The sequence below is a fragment of the Spinacia oleracea genome, chromosome 4 (genome assembly GCF_020520425.1).
Source record: "Spinacia oleracea cultivar Varoflay chromosome 4, BTI_SOV_V1, whole genome shotgun sequence".
Taxonomy (NCBI): domain Eukaryota; kingdom Viridiplantae; phylum Streptophyta; class Magnoliopsida; order Caryophyllales; family Amaranthaceae; genus Spinacia; species Spinacia oleracea.
Window position 1 is genome coordinate 160,012,992 of NC_079490.1, and position 19,554 is coordinate 160,032,545.

Sequence of the window (19,554 nt, forward strand, 5' to 3'; positions counted from 1 at the left end):
TATTTTCAAGGAGGGTGATTTGGTTTGGGTCCATTTAAGGAAGGAACGGTTTCCGAGTAAGAGGAAAAATAATCTCATGCCTAGAGCCGAGGGCCCGTATAAGGTAATTTCTGGTGTTAACGACAATGCTTATAAGATCGAGTTGCCCGGAGAGTACGGTGTTCATGCCACTTTTAACGTGGGTGATTTGTCTCCTTACAATGATGATGACGGTCTCTCTGAATTGAGGTCAATTCCTTTCGAAGGGGGAGGGGATGATACGAGTATTGAGACGGTTGAGGTTACTCATGGCTCGTTGGAACATAATCTCTTGTTGGCAGAAGGGTTGTCGAGTTCGAATGCGCGATTCGTAAGCTTGGTCTCATGCCTTGGAATCGTCTGAAATGCAAGGCTTCTACGAAGCATTTGAGCTCCACATTTATTGGTCAATAAAGGGTGATCATTACCCTATTTAGTGGTTTGTTTATTGTCATTTATGTTGATGTTTTATTACTGCTTTTAGTAGGCCTTAAATTGCTAGAGTTAATGGTCTTGATTTTTGGCTTTGGAGTCTTTTAGCTGGCTGTAACGGTTGTCCTCTTAAGGCTATTTATAGTCTTGACGACTGTAGTCTTTTCCTCATTCAGTAATCATAATCAAAACAAAAAACTTGCTTGTTAGCAAACAGATATTGTTAATATTCAAAACAGGTCTTTTGAGTATTATTTCGTTCTGTCTCAATAGGTCTTGAGTTCGTTCGCCATTGATGAATTATAGGTCTAATTCGTCAAATATCGCTTCCGCATTTTTAATTCGCATCACCAAGTCACCAACGCCACCTGCGCTGCAACCACCCAACACAACCACTGGTATTTTTTGTATTTTGTTTTCAGGGAAGAACCGCTGGTATTCTACAAGAGAAGCAATTAAGCAAATTAAAGACCAAAATGGCCACCCGCCTGCCATGAAAGCTTAGTTAAAAAGGTCTGTTTTTGTTGTTGTGTCTTCATTTGTAGCGAAATGTTAGCTCGAAATCTCCATTCATCAAAGAAGCTTAAACGCTTGCTTTCTATTTATCACTTCAATTCATCTTACCATTTTGCTTCAAAGTTTTCATCATCTTCTTCTTGCAATTCTTTTTCAACTGTAGTTACACCAACAACTCATAGTTCAAACCCTTGTTTTCAAAACCCTGTTCTTCAATTTCTACCATGTTCATCTTTTGCATTGCAGATTATCAAAAACTTTTCAGCACAATCTGTGCAAAACCCATCTCTGAATTTGATAAGAGAAGGTAATTTTGATGAATTTGCATCTCGAACCCAGCACATTTGCCCTGGTTGTGGTGTTCATATGCAGGGCTTAGACCCTAAAATGCCTGGGTTTTATGTTAAGCCTGCTACTAAAAACCCAGATTACAAATTGTCCATTAGTCGAAAATTTGTAATTGATGAACCTGATGTATCCAATTCCCTCAAAAGGGGTGATCTTAGCGAGTTTGTAGATTCCCAAAACCCTCCCTTAAACCCTAAGTTGTCAGAGAAGCCGGTTGTTTGTGCGAGGTGTCATTCTTTAAGGCATTATGGCAGGGTTAAAGATGCTAGTCTGGAAAACTTACTGCCAGATTTTGATTTTAATCATACTCTTGGTAAGAAGCTGGCTTCTGCCGATGGGGTTAGGTCAGTGGTTTTGATGGTTGTTGATGCAGGGGACTTTGATGGGACGTTCCCCAAAAAGGTTGCCAAGCTGGTTTCAGCTACCATTGATGAGAATATGATGGCTTGGAAGGAAGGGAAGCCAGCGAATCTTCCTAGAATGGTGTTGGTGTTGTCCAAGCTTGATTTGTTACCGAGTTCGTTATCCCCCACTCGGTTGGAGCATTGGATTAGGCAAAGGGCTCGGGAGGGTGGGGCGAATAAGTTGACCAGCGTGCATATGGTTAGTGCGGTGAGAGATTGGGGTGTGAAGAATTTGATTGAGGATGTGACGAAATTGGTTGGGCCAAGGGGAAATGTGTGGGCAATAGGGGCTCAAAATGCCGGGAAATCTACATTGATCAATGCAATAGGGAAGCATGTAACTGGGAAAAATGCACCTATAACTGAGGCACCTGTACCTGGGACAACATTGGGGATAATTAGGTTGGAAGGAATCTTTCCTGGAAAGACGAAGTTGCTTGATACACCGGGGCTACTACATCCACATCATATAGCTACTAGGTTGACAAGGGATGAACAGAAGCTCGTGCAGATTAACAAGGAGCTGAAGCCAAGGACTTACAGGATCAAGGTCAGTTTTTAATGACAAATTTTATGTGGGAGTTCAATATTGTGTGTTATTTTCATTATACAGGATAGAGAATCATTGTAGTGGTCACTGATCATGCATTTTCTATGCCTTGCATAGCTCTGGTGAGCAGTTTATTTGGTTATATTCTATGTAGTATTGGTCTCGCACATTTTATAACAGGAAAGGCAGAAACTGTTGACGATTTCTTGGTTGTTTAGATACTAGGTGGTTGTGTCCATATATAATGAACAAGCTAGTATATGCCATCAATGTTAATTTGTTAAGATTAAAAAAAAAGTAATCTAGGAAGTGATTTGGAAGGGCATCGTACAATTACTAGAACAATATAGCTATTGGGTTTTATTAAAAAAATTATATATATAGTGTTGTGCTGATTGGCTACATCAATGGAACGTATGATCCCAAAGATCATACATGATTTCTATATGATACTATACTCACAAACAGACAAATTCAAAGACAAGATAAAATTGATATGAAAATGCCAAGTAAATTGAAAACTCTACTGCTAATTTTTTTGGCCTTGTAAGTTCAGTGCCCCAACATATATGAGTCATCAAGTGCAGATTTTTGTATATCTTTGATACAAAATATGAGCAAACACCGCCAACAAAGAGAAATCTCGTCTAAAACAGGCTATAACACAAAAAATGAAAGACCTTCAAACCATTTTGATGATCACAATTAAGTTATCTGCACTTAACTTATAAGAAACCAAATGCATGTTATATAAAATCTGGAAATTGATGTCATCAGCTGCAAACATGGATTGTCAAAATGGGTGGAATTCTCTGGTTTCTCTTAAGTGACTTGTAATTGTCCCTGGAACTTTTTTCACAAGATTCCACTTATTCTCTCCTTTGGTAAAGACGGTAAAGTTCAAATTAGGGGGATGGTCAGCGCATTTGTTTTTGGGAGAACGATTGGAGAGGAGATCAGCCTTTTTTGTGTCTGTTTCCCACGATAATTTGGTTTCTCTACTCTACATCGTGCTCATGTGTCTAGTTGTTGGTGCGTCAATCCTTGTGATTTACATTTATGTAGACCACCCAATGATAGAAAATTAGAGGAGCTTGCTTCTGTTAGTGACTTTTTGCTATACAGTTTACAGACCTGGAGGAATCTAGAGTGTAAATAGAATATTTTTATTGTTTTCTCCCTCTTGTAAGTCCTTTCTTTGTTGCTTAACTTGACCCCCTAAGTATCCAGCTTTTCTGGTAGCTAATTTCATATTGAAGGTGAAGTTTCCTCTTAAAGTGAGTTTGTGTTGGCATTGGCTTTGTGAAAGCTAACAAGAGTTGATACTAATGAACAACATTAGCTTGGTAATTTTCAAAGATGGAATAAAACAGATATCTCGGAGATAACTGGTGACAGTTCAAGTTATCAGAATGTTACCACTTCCATTCGTCAAACACCTGGACTTGCCGAAAACAAACTGGAAAGGGTAACTTTTAGTTAGCTTTCTCATAGTTCAATCCCAATCCATATCGGGAAAAAAGAGACAACCCTGTTTCTAAGACAGTTACTCCCCCGTCCAAAGACCCAACAGATCAAGAATCATTTTGCGTCAATTTATACCAATGTCACCAGATATTATAGCAATGGAGTTTTTGGGATGAAAGACTAATCCCAAAATGTTACAGAGTACAACTTACTTTTATATCTGATTTCAGGCTTTAGTATTATCCAATCAAAATTTCTTCTTTAACCCGTTTTTTACATTAGCCTTCACAAATCTCAGTTTATAACCGGCATATCGAAGGAAGGTAGTGTCAAAGTCCTATGACTCAAAGTTGCTTGTATGGTGATTGGTGAACTCCTTTTCCTTCTGGTCATCCCATCGTTGATCTCCTCTCAAGGCCTCAAGGGATTAGGAGTGAATTCCATGAAGTCATTGGAGGTAGGAAGAACCCTTTTTATTCTAGGCTTTGCATATCCTAGTTCTCCTGCACGCTTCACCTTCAATTGATTCTCAATACTTGATAATCTCCGTTGGAGTTCAAGTTTGAGTAACTTGCACATTCATACTGGGTTAATAAACCACCTTGTTCTAATTCTTCTAGACAAATTTCCTTACAATCATTGGTTCACTTTCAACACAAGCCTCTGCGGCCAAGATTGCTTGGTGGTGCTCTTGCTGCTCTGGCAGTCGTTATGGGGCATTTTAGGAGGTCTGCTAGAAAGGAAATGATACGGGCTTATAACAGTGTTTTTGCACTGTTTCGTACTTATGTTCTCTTCTCAAGCGAAAATTATTTCCGTCATTATTTTTAGTGGTATACTTGACGTAAGGAAATATTGATTGAAAAGGAAGTGTAGGGTTATCTGGTTCACATGCATTAATGATATACTAGACTGAGTACAGAATCACCAAGCCTTCTCTTGGCACCAAAAGATATAATAGAAAATTGTAGAAAAGTGGATAACCCTACTGGCTTGGAGTCAAAAGTCAAAACCATATAATTTGTTCATTCGATTGAGTGTACTTCTGTGTAGATTATTCAGTAATGCGTGTGATATCTTTGTTTGTCATGGCTTGTTTGTCATCTCTTTATGTGCCTCATTTCATAGTCATCTTAAATTGCTGAAGGTTTGTCATACAAGTCATGTTGCTGTTAAAAAACAGACCTAAAATTCAACCCAGACAAAATGTCACATCTTATAGGCGAGGCCATTGGAAGGACAACTGTAGAGGCTTAATAGACTAAAACTAAGAGCAACTAGAATTACCTAGATTTACTTGAGCATCTTTTTGCCAATGCCTGTTGGACTCGAATTTGATGCACTTATTTATTATCTCTTGTAAACCATCATGCTCCTGAATTCCTTAGTCCGAGACATGGGAGCATGAAGTACTTTATGGATAGATACTCTGGAAAATACCCTGTAATATTATTTATGTATCCTTCAGCCATTGTATTAATCCGGTGAATCCCTGAGATGGTAGCAAAATAATCTGTTGGAATTATGTGAGTAAGTGCGTAATCCAGTTATGAATTTGTTTTGAGGTATATTTTAGAAGCTGTAAACTGTTCTGATTTTTCATTGGCTTGCTTAGGCTTTAATAGCATTGGCACAGCCTTTCACCAGCCATGTAAATATGCACCAAAGAATAGACTCGTTTAATATAATCCACACATGGAACATTCATGTATTTAGTTTTACTAAGTTCTCTGAAAAATTCATATGAAATACAACTACTGCATGAACATCCAAATTCATGAATGTCAAAGATCTCATCTGTCAACATGATCAAAGCCCTTCGTTGTACTAGTTACAGGCTTACCTCTTATATCATTTTAGGATCATTTATGAAGGGGCTATCACATCCTTAAAATCCGCTGAAGCTCATTTGCCACACCTTAGGTTTTTCACTTTGTTTGGGACGTCAGAAAATTTTGATGGCCGGTCATCAAACGATGATGACCAACTCATTCTAGTAGCTGCAAAAAGTCTAAAAGGAAGAAGCGCTAGTGGATTTTATTCTTATTTGGGCAGTCGGAAATCAGGAATCTAGGTTTTGGAGTATTATTGAGATGATCCAATAAATTTCTATCCTAGATGAGGTCCCGAGGAGAAAGTATTAAGGGCTGACCTGATGCTTCACCTTCCTCTCTTTTGGGTGATAATGGTGGAAATGCACAACTTGATAAGATTTTAGTGTATAGAAGTCATTCTCTAAAGCATTTGTACCATGCATAGGAGATTGGGCGTAATCATACTCTGTAATACAGAGGTCCATATTTGAGTTCCTAGCATCCTTGGGTCTTGATTCTTGACTCTTGAGAGCAGTTAGCTGGATTATCATCTTTTCCAAGCATTTCCTGAGATACCATGCATCCATTAATCTGTAAAAAACTAGCTTAGGGGGGAGGGGTACTATTGGTGTAACAATATAAGTTGGATTAGCTTGGTAAGAAAGAAAGTGAGTCAGCTCTATAAATAGAGTAGATCGGTAAAAGAAGGAAAGCGGGCAGAAATTGGTTGAGGTTATTTGACTTTGATTACTTTAATGGGAGTGTCCAGAGACTCCAGACACTAGAACTCAGAAGACTTGCTGTATAAACCCCATTTGATGATTAGTATCAAACAACAACCTATTATCATTTCCTCTTAATTCTCATCTTCTTCCTCATTTCTATTTTTCTGATTTTCCAATCTATAACATAATCATATTGTTTACCCCGTTACTTGCTTAGCCTTGACGTCTCAGTATATTTGTAGATTATAGTATTTGAAAGAAGTATTCTTTTACACCCTCTGTTTAGTTGAGGCGATTGATGGAGCAGCCTTTGTGGCTAGAGTCTTCTTAGCCAGCTAAGAGAGAATTTTTTGTTAAAATCCTCATCCAGTTGCTAGTTCTGCTGCGAAAATCATGTCATTCCTGCTGTACCTTATCGCATGATATAGGAGGCAATGAGGCATCAATGTTGATCTTTATCCAGCTAAAAGGGGGTTCATTTACATAGGACAGTTTGATGGTAGGTCTTTAGTTCAAGGCAACCAGGTATATTGTGATTCTCAGGCTACTAACCTGGCATTATTTAATAACAGTTTGACATAGAGCCATAAAGGAGGATTATTCTCAAATATTATATATATGTGCAGCACACCTGAAAATCAACAACCAACACACAATACAGCTAACCCAGAAAATGATGTAAACAGACTCAAATAGAGGAAGATTGGTTTTGGATAGATAAAGCTTGAAGCTTGGATAGCAATACAAAATGAGAACAATCGAGAGTGCTCTCTCTCTCTCCCAAGTAATTTACTCTAGACTTCAGACATGCCCCCTACACCCAATCCCTCCCCCTTTTATTTACAAACAAAAAGTACTACTCATAATTGTTCTCTGCCAGCTGGTCTGCCTCTGTCACAAACTGCCACACAATTCTTGGACTGTTGCAGCTACCCACTAACTTGTGGTGTGCTGCCCTTTGTTGCTGCTGCTGGTGCTCTTCTCTTCCTTGCATACGTATACAGCAGTGGAGGCCTCCCTTGATGTGCTGCATTACTCCTCCCCCCCCCCCCCCCCCCCCCCCCCCAAAGTTTCATGGCCATAGGCAAATCCTGACCCACTGCCTTTTTTAGCTGAGAGATGTGGAAAACCGGATGCAATTTGCAAGATGTGGGAAGGTCCAGCTTGTATGCAACCTCTCCAATGCGCTGCACCACCTTAAAGGGTCCATAAAATCTAGCAGATAGCTTTTCAAAGGCCTTAAGGTACACCTCTTCTCCCACCCCAAATGACAGCTCCTCTTCTGGTTTTCTTGTGACTTTATACGCTGATGTGCCTTCATCAAGTTCAACTTAAGCTCATTTAACACCACATCCCTCTCCTGTAATTGTTCCTTCAAGCAATCCACGGGTGTCTGCCCTTGTCCAACCTTGATCAGGTACGGAGGGTCCCTCCCATACACAATTTTAAAAGGAGTAACCTTAGTGGACAAGTGTGGTGAAGTTTCGTAAGAGTACTCAGCCCACGGTAACCACTTGGCCCACGACTTAGGTTTCCCTGCTACAAAGCATCTCAGATGTGTTTCCAATCTTATTCACCACTTCACTTTGCCCGTCAGTTTGAGGATGATAGGCAGTGCTCCTTTTCAACTCCGTGCCTTGGAGTCTGAATAGTTCCCGCCAAAAAATGCTCATGAACACCCTGTCTCTATCGGATACAATAGATGCCGGAAATCCGTGCAGCCGCACTACTTCTTTAATGAACACCTCTGCCACTGAAACTGCAGTGAATGGGTGTTTCAGACCCAAAAAATGGTTGTACTTGGATAGGCGGTCTACTACCACCAAGATAGTGTCCACCTACTTGGACTTGGGTAAGCCTTCGATAAAGTCCATTGAGATGTCTTCCCAAACCGCAGTGGGAATGGGTAGGGGTTGCAGCAAACCCGCTGGGCTTTGGGAGGCTGACTTGTTTCTTTGGCACACCTCACACCCACGCACATATTCTGCCACATCTCTCCGCATTCCCTCCCAAAACCACTCACCTGCCATCCTCAAATATGTCTTAACATCCCCCGAATGGCCACCAACAAGGGAGTTGTGGTATTCCCGTAATAGAATCGGAATGAAGGTTGACAACTTTGGGATGACCATCCTCCCCTTAAATAGCAGCTTGCCCTCTATCACTGAAAATCCCAGTTTCACCACCCCTTCCAACACACTGTTTTTTATCGCATTAAGTAGCCCATCCTTGCGAACTTCCTCTTCCAATTCTGCCCACTGAATTTGCTGAAAGGATACCATTGCTCCTAACTCCACTTCCCCAACTTGCTTTCTTGATAAGGCGTCTGCCACCCTGTTGGATGTGCCCGGCTTGTAGTGAATTTCAAAATCGAAACCCATGAGTTTACTTACCCACCTTTGATAATCCATGCCAACCTCTGCTTGCCGGGTTATATGGCGAAGACTCTGTTGATCTGTCCTCACCACAAAATGCCTCCCCAATAGGTACTGCTTCCACTTGAGAATGGCAAAGCAAATGGCCATCAGCTCCTTCTCATAGACTGACTTGGTCTGCGCTCTTGGGACCAAAATCCTACTGTAGAACGCAAGTGGCCTGTTATCTTGCATCAAAACAGCTCCAAGTCCATAACCTGAAGCATCTGTTTCCACTACGAAAACCAAAATCAGGCATTGCTAAGACCGGGGCTGACACCATAGCTTGTTTCAAGTGTTCGAATGCAACATTATCTTCTTCTGTCCACCCAAATGCGTCCTTTCTGAGTTGGGCAATTAAGGGATGGGCAATTTGAACATAATTCAAGACAAACTTCCGGTAGTACCCCGTCAAACCCAAAAACCCACGAAGCTCGCGCAAATTTTTAGGGGGTTGCCATTCTAGCATTGCTTGGACTTTATCCATATCAACTGATACGCGTTTAGCTGATATTATGTGGCGCAAATAGGCCACCTTTTCCTTAAAAAATTCGCACTTCTTGAGATTAGCATAAAGTTGGTGTTCCTCCAGCTTCCTTAGAACCAACTCCAAGTGCCTTGCGTGTTCCTGTTTCTGCGTGCTATACACCAAAATATTGTCAAAAAACACAAGCACAAATTTACGCAAGTAAGGCTTAAAGATCTCATTCATTAAGGACTGGAAAGTGGTCGGGGCATTGGTTAACCCGAATGGCATCACGAGAAACTCGTAGTGTCCCTCATGTGTTCGGAATGCGGTCTTGTGAGTGTCCTCTGTCCTAACCCGACCCGTATCTGGTGGTAACCAGATTTGAGGTCCAATTTGGAGAAAACCGCCGCACCATATAATTCATCCAACAACTCACAAATGATTGGGATGGGATACTTACCTGGATTGTCTCACGGTGGAGGGCACGGTAACCAACGCAGAATCGCCACGACCCGTCCTTCTTCTTTACTAGGAGTACCGAGCTGGACAAAGGACCGGTGGAAGGCTTAATTATACCTGCTGCCAAAATTTCTCGAATAAGCTTCTCTATCTCGTCCTTCTGAAATTGAGGGTCCTGATACGGCCTCACCCCAACAACATTACTCCCCTCCTTCAACCTTATAGCATGCTCATGACCCCTTTTCGATGGCATCCCGCTCGGCATCTCAAAGACCCCCTTGAATTTCTGTAACACTGATCTAATTAACTCCCCTCCAATCTCCTGTTCTTCGCTCCTTCCTCCCTGGTCAGTTCCTCCCTGTTCCAATTGATTCTATTCTATCAACATTCCCTTCCCTTCCTTCCTTATTGTTTTTAACATAGCCTTTAGAGAGATTTTTGAGCAGTTTAGTGCAGGGTCTCCTCGCAATTCAACTACCTGCCCATCAATGTTGAACCTCATGAGCTGAGTTTTCCAGTTGGTTGTCACCGAGCCCAACTTTTCCAACCATTGAATTCCCAAAATCACATCGGTATTACCCAATTCAAGAGGTAAAAAAATCCTCGTGAATCATAACACTTCCCTCCACCTCCAACATTACTCCTTTGCACGCGCCACTGCCTTTTACTGCCTCTCCGTTCCCCAAAGACACCCCAAACCCACCGGTCTTGGTTATGGGAATGCCCAATTGCTCAACTGTCTTCAAGGATATAAAATTATGGGTCGCCCCCGGGTCTATCATAATTATCACTTGCTGCCCTCCTATTTCTCCCTTAATTTTCATAGTTTTTGGGTTTGTGAGCCCAATAACTGAACACAACGACACCTCGGCGGCCACCTCTTCTTCCGCCAATGGCTCCTCCTCATCGGGTAGCTCCTCCTCCTCGTCCACCAACAACACACTCAACTCCTTTCGTGGGCAACGATGACCGATACTCCACTTCCCGTCACACCTAAAACATAGCCCTTTTTCCTTTTTCTCTTGCAATTCTTTCTCGGTGAGGCGCTTAACTTCGCCTGAAATTCGCGGCGTTGATGAGGTGTTCACCTTGAAATTTACGGAATTCTGAGAAGATGAAGGATTTGGTGTGTGGTTATTAGACCACGCTTTAGAGGTCGAGAAATTGGATTAGGTCCCCCCAATTTGGGCTGCCTTTCCATTGTTTTCCCCGTATCCTAGTGAAAGCCCATTAGAAATAGACCCTTGATTGAAGATTGAATACGACCCGACCTTGCTGGCGATGGTAATGCCCGACCCACTTCTCTTCGGCCCATTAACCTGGTTTCGCTCCTCCACCCTTGTTGCTAGACCCATTGCATGATCCAGGTTTAACGGGTTAAGAAGACGAACCTCCACCTTTATATCTTCCCTAAGGCCATTGATAAATTGACCCATCAAGAGGCTTTCTGAAATATCCGATAACGGGGCAGCTATCTTGATGAACTTCCGCCGATATTCCGTTACGGAGGCGGTTTGCACGGTGGCGAGCCACTGCTCATGTAGGGTCACATGTAGTGACCCTGCGTTAGCTGGCCGGAATTCGGAGAGGACTCGGGCCCTCAAATCCACCCACGTTGTTGCCGGCCGACGACCGCACTCCTATTGTTACCACTTAAGGGCGGCACCCTCCATCGCAACTACCACCGAGTTGAGCTTCTCCTTCTCAGAGAGTTGGTGCACCTGAAAGTAATGCTCCGCCCTCAACACCCACCCGTCGAGGTCAGCGCCGTCAAATGCTGGCATGTCCACTTTCCGGTAACGCCAATTACTTCCGCCGCCGGCGAAACCACCACCTCTCTCGAATCCTCGCCTCTCTCCTTGTCGCCTCTCAGCCAATGGCTCTGTTTCCGCCTCTTCTTCCCTGTTCTCTAGGTCCATGAAGAGTCGGTCGATTCGTGGCTGGAGAGGTGGCTCTTTTCCGACCAACATCGCCTGAATCTCCTTCTGCCACTTCTCTTGGCTAGCCTTGAGCGCCGCCATCTGACTTTCCTGGCTTTCCCGGAACCGAATGATCCTCCCTTCTAGTTTCTCGGTCGCCGCTGTCATGGCCTCTCTGTTTTTGTTCGTCTCCGACTCTTGTCTAGCCAACGCCTCCTCGGTGAGTTTCCGTTGCGCCTCCTCTATCCCCTGGGTTACCATCTGACCAATGGACTGCGCAAGGCCGTCCAACGGTCCAACCTAACCTCCAGGTTGGTAAACCTCTGTTCAACTCTGTCCTCCATAGTCGCCACTCTTTCCTCAATACCCTCCAACCGTTGTGCTGCTGACGACACCATCTCACCTGCTCTGATACCACTTACAGCACACCTGAAAATCAACAACCAACACACAACACAGCTAACCCAGAAAATGATGTAAACAGACTCAAATAGAGGAAGATTGGTTATGGATAGATAAAGCTTGAAGCTTGGATAGCAATACAAAATGAGAACAATTCGAGAGTGCTCTCTCTCTCTCAAGTAATTTACTCCCCCTACACCCAATCCCTCCCCCTTTTATTTACAAACAAAAAGTACTACTCATAATTGTTCTCTGCCAGCTGGTCTGCCTCTGTCACAAACTGCCACACAATTCTTGGACTGTTGCAGCTACCCACTAACTTGTGGTGTGCTGCCCTTTGTTGCTGCTGCCGGTGCTCTTCTCTTCCTTGCATACGTATACAGCAGTGGAGGCCTCCCTTGATGTGCTGCAATATGTTCTTCCGAGTTCCGAGGCATAAACTCAAGCCAATGGATCTGAAAATAAGTTTCTCATGGAAGTTTGTTAAGATTTGAGATGCTGTGCGCTTGTGCAGGCTTTTAAAAACAAATCTTTGGAGGTTTAAAAGGTCAGGGTGGGTTATACTCTTCCAAACCTTCATTGTTGACCTCCAGATTTCGGAGTGAGGATTTTGTTTATGCTAGCCTTTCTAAACACCCGATTTCTCCTGCCCTTGCAACATCTCCTTCTTGGATTCAGTAAGCTCCTCCTCCTTGGATTCAGTAGGAACTCTAAATCAGAGTTCACGTTTTGGTAACTTTTTTTTTGAGAAACATTCGACTCGCACTAAATTAATCCACCTTATTCCGGTTCATTATAACAGATTGCTCTCTAAAATCTTCCTTGTTCTGTTTTAACCATGGCTACAGAGGAAGTTAATGGGGTGTGTCAGTGTTAGCATGCCACTGATAAAGAAAATAGTGTTCTTCTTGGCTCCTGCAGTGTCTACTGTCTAGTACTTCTCTTCCCTTTTCATATGAATATTTTTTTGTTGGAATCATCATTATCATTACCCCATTGCCTCAAATAGGCTCCCGCAACAAGCGGGGCAAGGGGGGGTCGAGCGTACGCAACCTTACCCCTGCAATATTTTGTTGTTGGAAATTGCGAATAATTTCTTAGCTACGTATTGTATCTTTTTTTATTGAAAATTTGTCTTGTAGTCGTATATACCCGTGATGTATAAGGAAATATAGATCACAAAGGAAGAAAAAGAAGTGCTGTATAATTTACGTGCATAACTAACTGATATACTACACAGGGTACATAATCACTGAGCATTCTATGATTGCTAAATTGATGGAATAGAAATTTGTAGTAAATTGAATGTCACCATTATTGGCTTTGTGTCACGGTCATTTAAGCTGTTGACCATCTATTGGATGGATGCACTCTGCTATATAATGTTGCTGCAAATCTGCAACTGGGTGTCTGATATCATTGTGAAGTTGTGAACCAAGGAAGGTAATTTTTATTTATAAAAAGCATGTGACATTGTCATCTTTGTGTGTCGTGAGTTTTAATTTAACCCTGGGTAATTACTGATTATCAGTCATCCTTCTATTTATGTATCTGTCTGCCTTATTTATTAGTTCTTTATCTATGCAGGTTGGTCAAACAATTCATATAGCTGGGCTTGCAAGGCTAGATGTTGAAGAATTGTCTGCAGAGTCCGTTTATGTTACTGTATGGGCTTCCCCCCTTTTACCATTGCATATGGGAAAAACTGAGAATGCTGATAGAATGCTAACAGATCATTTTGGTCGACAGTTACAGGTATATGCTCATACCCTATGCACGACGTCGTGATCATTTTCGCTGAAATGAAATTGGGTTGTGATCCTGATTTTTCAATTGGCACTTTGGCATATGTGTTTCCTTAAGAAATGCATGAGCTTAAATGTTCTGAACAGTCCAAAATGAACCAAACCTTGAACTTTTATCCAACATGACCATAAATTGTGACTTTGTTAGGATCAGAACTAGATGATTGCATTTTTGGGTATTTGTAAATTTGTTATGCAGGAAGTACATATGTAGCTAAATCACTCCATTTTTGCTGTTAGGGGTTAAAGTCCTTAGGTACTTTAGACATACAACTTCTTCACAGCACAATATTATCCTTAGTTTTTGGTTTATTATGATTTCTTTGTCCATTATTTTGTGTGTAATGAGATCTTTATACAATCTAAGTATGTACTTGGTTCAGCCGCCAGTAGGAGAGGATCGTGTGAAAGAGCTTGGTAGCTGGTTGAGACGGGAATTTCAGATAACGGGAAGTAGTTGGGACTCGAGTGCTGTTGATATCGCTGTTGCTGGTGTTGGGTGGTTTTCCATTTGCATAAAAGGAGAGGCAACCATCAGTGCTTGGACTTACGATGGAGTTGATGTTATTCTTCGGAATTCGCTGCTTCCTCAAAGAGCACAACAGTTTGAAGTTGCTGGATTTAGTGTCTCAAAACTTGTTGCAGAGGCAGACAAAACATCCAACAAACTGAAATCTCAAAGGAAAGAGAAAACACACCCTGCTCCAATCCCAATTCTGAAATCCTAAACTTGTACTCTAATTTTTGTTTTTAGTTTATGGTTTTGTCGGCGGTAAAATTAAAGGCTTTTTTTATACATAAAATCTTAATCCGTTTAACAAGACTTTTTTTCTTATTAGTTTAATATAAACTTTTATATAAGGCGGTCTTAAAAGACCACCTTGGTGTCGTATAAGTTAAACAATAAAACCAATTAGTTAAGCACTTAAAGTGGTCTTTTCGATAGGGGTTCTTACACAAAAATTGTCGTTATTTTAAGACTTGTTTGGTATCGTTTTTAGTTTCCCTGAATCTGTCGAGTACATCAAAAATTCAAAACTGATCGTCTATTATTTTAGAATAGAATTTCCGTTAAAAAATGGTGCACTTTTTAGAAAAATTAATGAAATTAATCTTTGTACTCCGTACATAATAAAGTACTGTACTTCGTATTGTCATTGTACATGTGCTTTGTCCACTGTTATACAACTAGTTAGCTAGTCTTTTGCTAAATAATACTAAGTTCCTTTACGACCTGTTTGGTAGCCGGTAATAAACGGTGGGAATGGGAATAAACGGTGGGAATGGGAATAAATTTTAGTGTTATTTGGCAAGAAATTAACATCATGATGTCCATGTTAATGAATGTTGTCTCAAGCTTGGTGTTTTTCTTTATAAATTTGCATTCCCACCTAATACCACTCCCCAAATGGTAATGGATGGTAATGGAAATTTATAAAGAAAAAAAGATGATTTTGAATGAGTTAGCATTACCATCACAAATTCTTATTTATAAGTGGTGTACAATAAATATTGTACACCGGAGTAAAAGTTGACTTAAAATGCTTAAAAGTTACATTTATGTATGTAAAAGTTATCTACTTTTTAATGATAATTTTTTTTCATTTGAATAAAAATTATTTCTTCAAAATCACTAATAATGTATAAATTAATCATTTAACCCTTTAAAATGTTTATTTATCAACTTTTTATTTTTATAATATAAAAGTTACTAAAAAGTAGGTTAAAGTTGCAAAAAACTGCATAAAAGTTATCTTGGTGTACGATAAATTTATTCTACACCTTGTGCGCACAAGACCTTTTGCATTACCATTGGAATGGATATTGATTTTCCTTACAAATTTATATACAAATTCATTCCCATTGGCACCATTTATGACCGGCAACCAAACGGGCCGTTAAGTTTTTCTCGGTTGTAATCGGGGAGGGGAGAAATGGAATTTTGATTTGTTTGGGTATATGTATAATGATTGGGTGTAAAAATAGTGATTGTGTGTAAGAGATTTTTTTTTTTTTTTTTTGGAATAGAGGGTAGAGAGAAAAAATAATAAAGAAATAAAGGGAGTGAGAAGATATTTTATTATTATTAATAAAAAAAATTAGATTACATGTGAGGTGGGATCCTAATCAATGGAATTCGAACAAAAATCAACAAAAAATCAGTATATTCTCTCCGTTCTTGAATGTCTGTCCCGTTTAGAATATAAAACAATCCAAAATAAGTACGCATGTCACATGAATCTCAATAGAATTTAACCCATGTGGGTAGGAGAGAGAAATAATTAAGGGGTTTATTGCGGATAAAACTTTATTTAGGAGTAAACATGTGGGCGATTTAGATATTTATAAAGGTACAATGAGAATAAATATTGGACAAATAAGGAAAGATTTTAAAAGGGACTAATAAAAAAGAACAACCTAATACGGAAAAGGGACTAACATTCAAGAATGGAGGGAGTATAGATTTTTTTTAATCTGTTTTTTTTTTTAATTCGACAAATACTCAAGAAAATTCAACCCAGAAAAATCAACAAAAAGTCAAGAAAATAAATGCACGACTCTAAAAATTCATGATTTTGACTCAAAAATTAGGGATCGGGTTATATATATTTATTCGACAAAATTCGAACCATAAAAATCAACAAAAAATAAATTAATACACATTAAATTCGACAAAAATCAACCCAGAAATTCGAAAAAATATCGACAAAAATCAATCCAGAAATTCGGCCAACATCAACCTAGAAATTTCTTTTTGTAATTATAATTATAACCCAGAAATCCAGAAAATTTCTGAAATTCGACCAACATCTCTTATATAATTATAACCCAGAAATTTATCTTCGTTATAATTATAATTACTCAGAAAATCGATCAACATCAACCCTAAAAATTCGAACATCAACCCAAAAAAATCGAAACATCTTGAGGATTACCCAGAAATAATGACCCATATAAATCGCTAGAAACATAAATTACCCATAAAAAAATCGAAAATTAGAGGAAATAACAAAATGGAAAATTCAAGAAAATTCAACCCGTCAAATTTCACCATCAATCCACGATTTTGAGGATTTAAAGGTCAAATTCGACTATGAAAACTCTAGATCTAGAGTTTTTATGGTCGAATTTCACCGTCTAATTAAAGCCTTGATCTAGAGTTTTTGTGGGGGTGGTGGCGGTGGCGGCGGCGGCGGCGGAGGTGTGGTTGTGGTGGTGGTGGTGGTTGCGGCGGAGATCTAGAATTTCACTATCTAAATTCGATTTCATGGTTGCGATTTGCCGAAAACCTTAAGATCTGAGGAACAAATTAAGAGATTTTGGAGAAGAGAGAAATTTAGAGTTTTCAAAAATCAGAGAGATTTTGGAGGAGAGAGAGAAAAACGTGAGAGGAAGAAGAAGAGAAATGAAGAACACTTGAGAAATCATAGAGGTTTTGGAGGAGAGAGAAAAATGTGAGAGAAATAAGGAGAGAGACGTGAAAAGGATGGGTTAAAAGGAGGTGAGAGGGTGTGTTTATGGGGAAAGATTAATGAATTAAATAATGGGGGTTGAGAATTTTAGGTTAGAATAAGGGTAGAATATTTAGGTATTTTGGTAGATAGAAGAGGATATAAGAGTACTTTGGGCGAAAAAAAGTATGTCAAAAAATAGTGTAGTTTCCAACTGGGAAGAACATTTAGTAACACCAAAAATAGAAACGGGAAGAACATTTAGGAACAGAGGGAGTAAACGTTTAAACCCAATGAATCAGGTTTTAAAATCCATAAACACAGACCAGAAATTCTTATTTAAAAGGGGTTTACAATAAATATTGTACGAAAATATTGGAATAAAAGTTAACTCGAAATGTTTAAAAGTTACCCTGATATGTAAATGTTGTCTATTTTTTAGTAACAAAATTTGTTCCTTCAAAATCACTAATAATGTCTAAAGGTGACTATCCATCAACTTTTTTTATAATATAAATTTTAATAAAAGTATATTAAAAGTTACAATAAACTGAGGAAAAGTTTCAAAAAACTAGGTAGAAATTATCCCGGTGTACAATAAATTTATTGTATACGGCACACCTTGTATATTTTAAGACCATTTGGACACATACACTAGACAAATTATAAAATAACTAATAACAAAAAGCATCGATCATCTTTCTCATTTGTTGTTTCCGTCTCTGTATCAAGCCAAACTTTAACATAAAATCAACCTTGTTATTGCTTTGATTCTGAAAATTGAAAAACCTGAAAGCCCGAATCATTTTAGACCAATTAATCTCTATAATATCATCTATAAGGCGATTTTTAAATTACTAGTGTCCTCTTGAGTCTGATTCTTCAGCACCATATAAGCCCCTTTCATAATGCTTTTACCTCAGAAAAATCTATCCATGATAACTTGCTCCTCGTACAAGAAATTCTTAATGTTTTCAAGAAATCAAAATCCAAAACCAAAACAAGTTGGTGTACGTTCAATTTAGATATGGAAAATCCTATGATAGAGTGGAATATGACTTTTTATGGGCAATTCTTCAGAAATTGGGGTTCCCTAATCAAAGTGATCAAGTGGGTTAAAGCCTGTGTCACAACAGTTTTGTACTCAATTAAGGTGAATGGTGCTCCAACAGATCATTTCTCCCCTTCTAGGGGGCTAAGACAAGGGGACCCTCTATCCCCCTATCTGTTCATTATCTGCATGGAAGTCCTCATTATAATGTTTTCCCAAGCCAGTGTCAGAGCATCTTTAGACATCGGTTTTAAAATAACCCCACAAACTCAAAAAATCCCATGTCTCATGTTTGCAGATGATAGTCTGCTATTCTGTAAGGCTACTAACTCTTCATGCAATCACCTCTTAAAAATTATAAAAGAATTCCACGTCATGTCGGGACAATTGGTTAATTTTCACAAATCTGCAATTTTTTTCCGAAAACTATTAGCCACAAAAAAAGAGACATGCTAGTGAAGGAAATAATGCCCTTGGTCCAAGTATGCATTTAATGGTAAGTCTAATAAATGCGGTTCAGTATTAATTAACAAGTTATAATTCAGTGAGATCAAGTGAACTGTATGCCTAGCTAGAGGCCGCTTCAGTTCAAGTGGAATTAATGATATTAATCCACAACTTACTCTTGACCGAACCCGTAGGGTCACACAAATAGTACGTAAACGGATCAAGTATTTATTGGCATTAAATACTCCATCTATGGATATTCGGAATCGACGGATCTTGGTCTCAGTGGGAGCTAAGACCATCAAAGGCAAATAATGAATACACCAGAAACGATGATATTACCGAAAATGGAAACATGGATCGTATCGGAAATATAAATATTATCCAAGTCGTAGATGTTGCCGGAAACGGAAACATGGTACGTATCGGAAAATATTATCGGGAATGGAAATATTGCCGGAATCTGAAATATTGCCGGAAACGGAAATATTGTCGGAATTGGAAATATTATTGGAATCGGAAAATAATTCCGGAAACAGAAATATTAAATATTTGTTCGAAACGGAAATTAATTCCGGAATCGGAAATGTTAAATATTGTTCGTATCGGAAATGAATTCCGGAATCGGGAAATTAATCGGAAGCGCGTCGTACGAATTAGCATCGGACGAGACTTGCTAGACGAAGGCCCAGCACGAAGCCAGGCCCGCTTCCAGCAAGCCAGCGCGCCACACAAGACAACCAAGGCCACGCCAGGCCCAGCGCAAGGCCAAGCCCAGCAGGCCAAGGCTGCCAGCATGGCTGCGCGCGCAATGGGCTGCGAGCATGGCTGCTCGCGTGGGCCGCAAGGCTTGCGTGGGCTG

At 39.8% G+C, this 19,554-nt stretch overlaps 1 protein-coding gene across 2 annotated transcripts; it reads left to right on the plus strand.

Moving 5' to 3' along the window:
* Positions 1 to 507: 507 nt before the first annotated feature.
* LOC110800553 (GTP-binding protein BRASSINAZOLE INSENSITIVE PALE GREEN 2, chloroplastic) lies at positions 508 to 14,685 on the plus strand. Of its 2 annotated transcripts, XM_022005869.2 has the most exons (4): positions 594 to 963; positions 1,213 to 2,268; positions 13,525 to 13,692; positions 14,126 to 14,685. In XM_022005869.2, the coding sequence occupies exons 2-4, from the start codon at positions 1,333 to 1,335 to the stop codon at positions 14,468 to 14,470; spliced, it is 1,449 nt and encodes a 482-aa protein (XP_021861561.1). In that variant the 5' UTR covers positions 594 to 963; positions 1,213 to 1,332; the 3' UTR covers positions 14,471 to 14,685. The 2 variants fall into 2 exon arrangements, with proteins under 2 accessions (XP_021861559.1, XP_021861561.1); XM_022005867.2 differs by having other exon boundaries at positions 508 to 2,268.
* Positions 14,686 to 19,554: the final 4,869 nt, after the last annotated feature.

Coding starts and splice junctions, on each gene's coding strand:
- LOC110800553 (XM_022005867.2), top strand. CDS start 1,000: ATGTTAGCTCGAAATCTCCATTCATCAAAGAAGCTTAAACGCTTGCTT. Junction 2,269..13,524: donor CAAGGACTTACAGGATCAAG/GTCAGTTTTTAA, acceptor TTATCTATGCAG/GTTGGTCAAACAATTCATAT. Junction 13,693..14,125: donor ATTTTGGTCGACAGTTACAG/GTATATGCTCAT, acceptor TACTTGGTTCAG/CCGCCAGTAGGAGAGGATCG.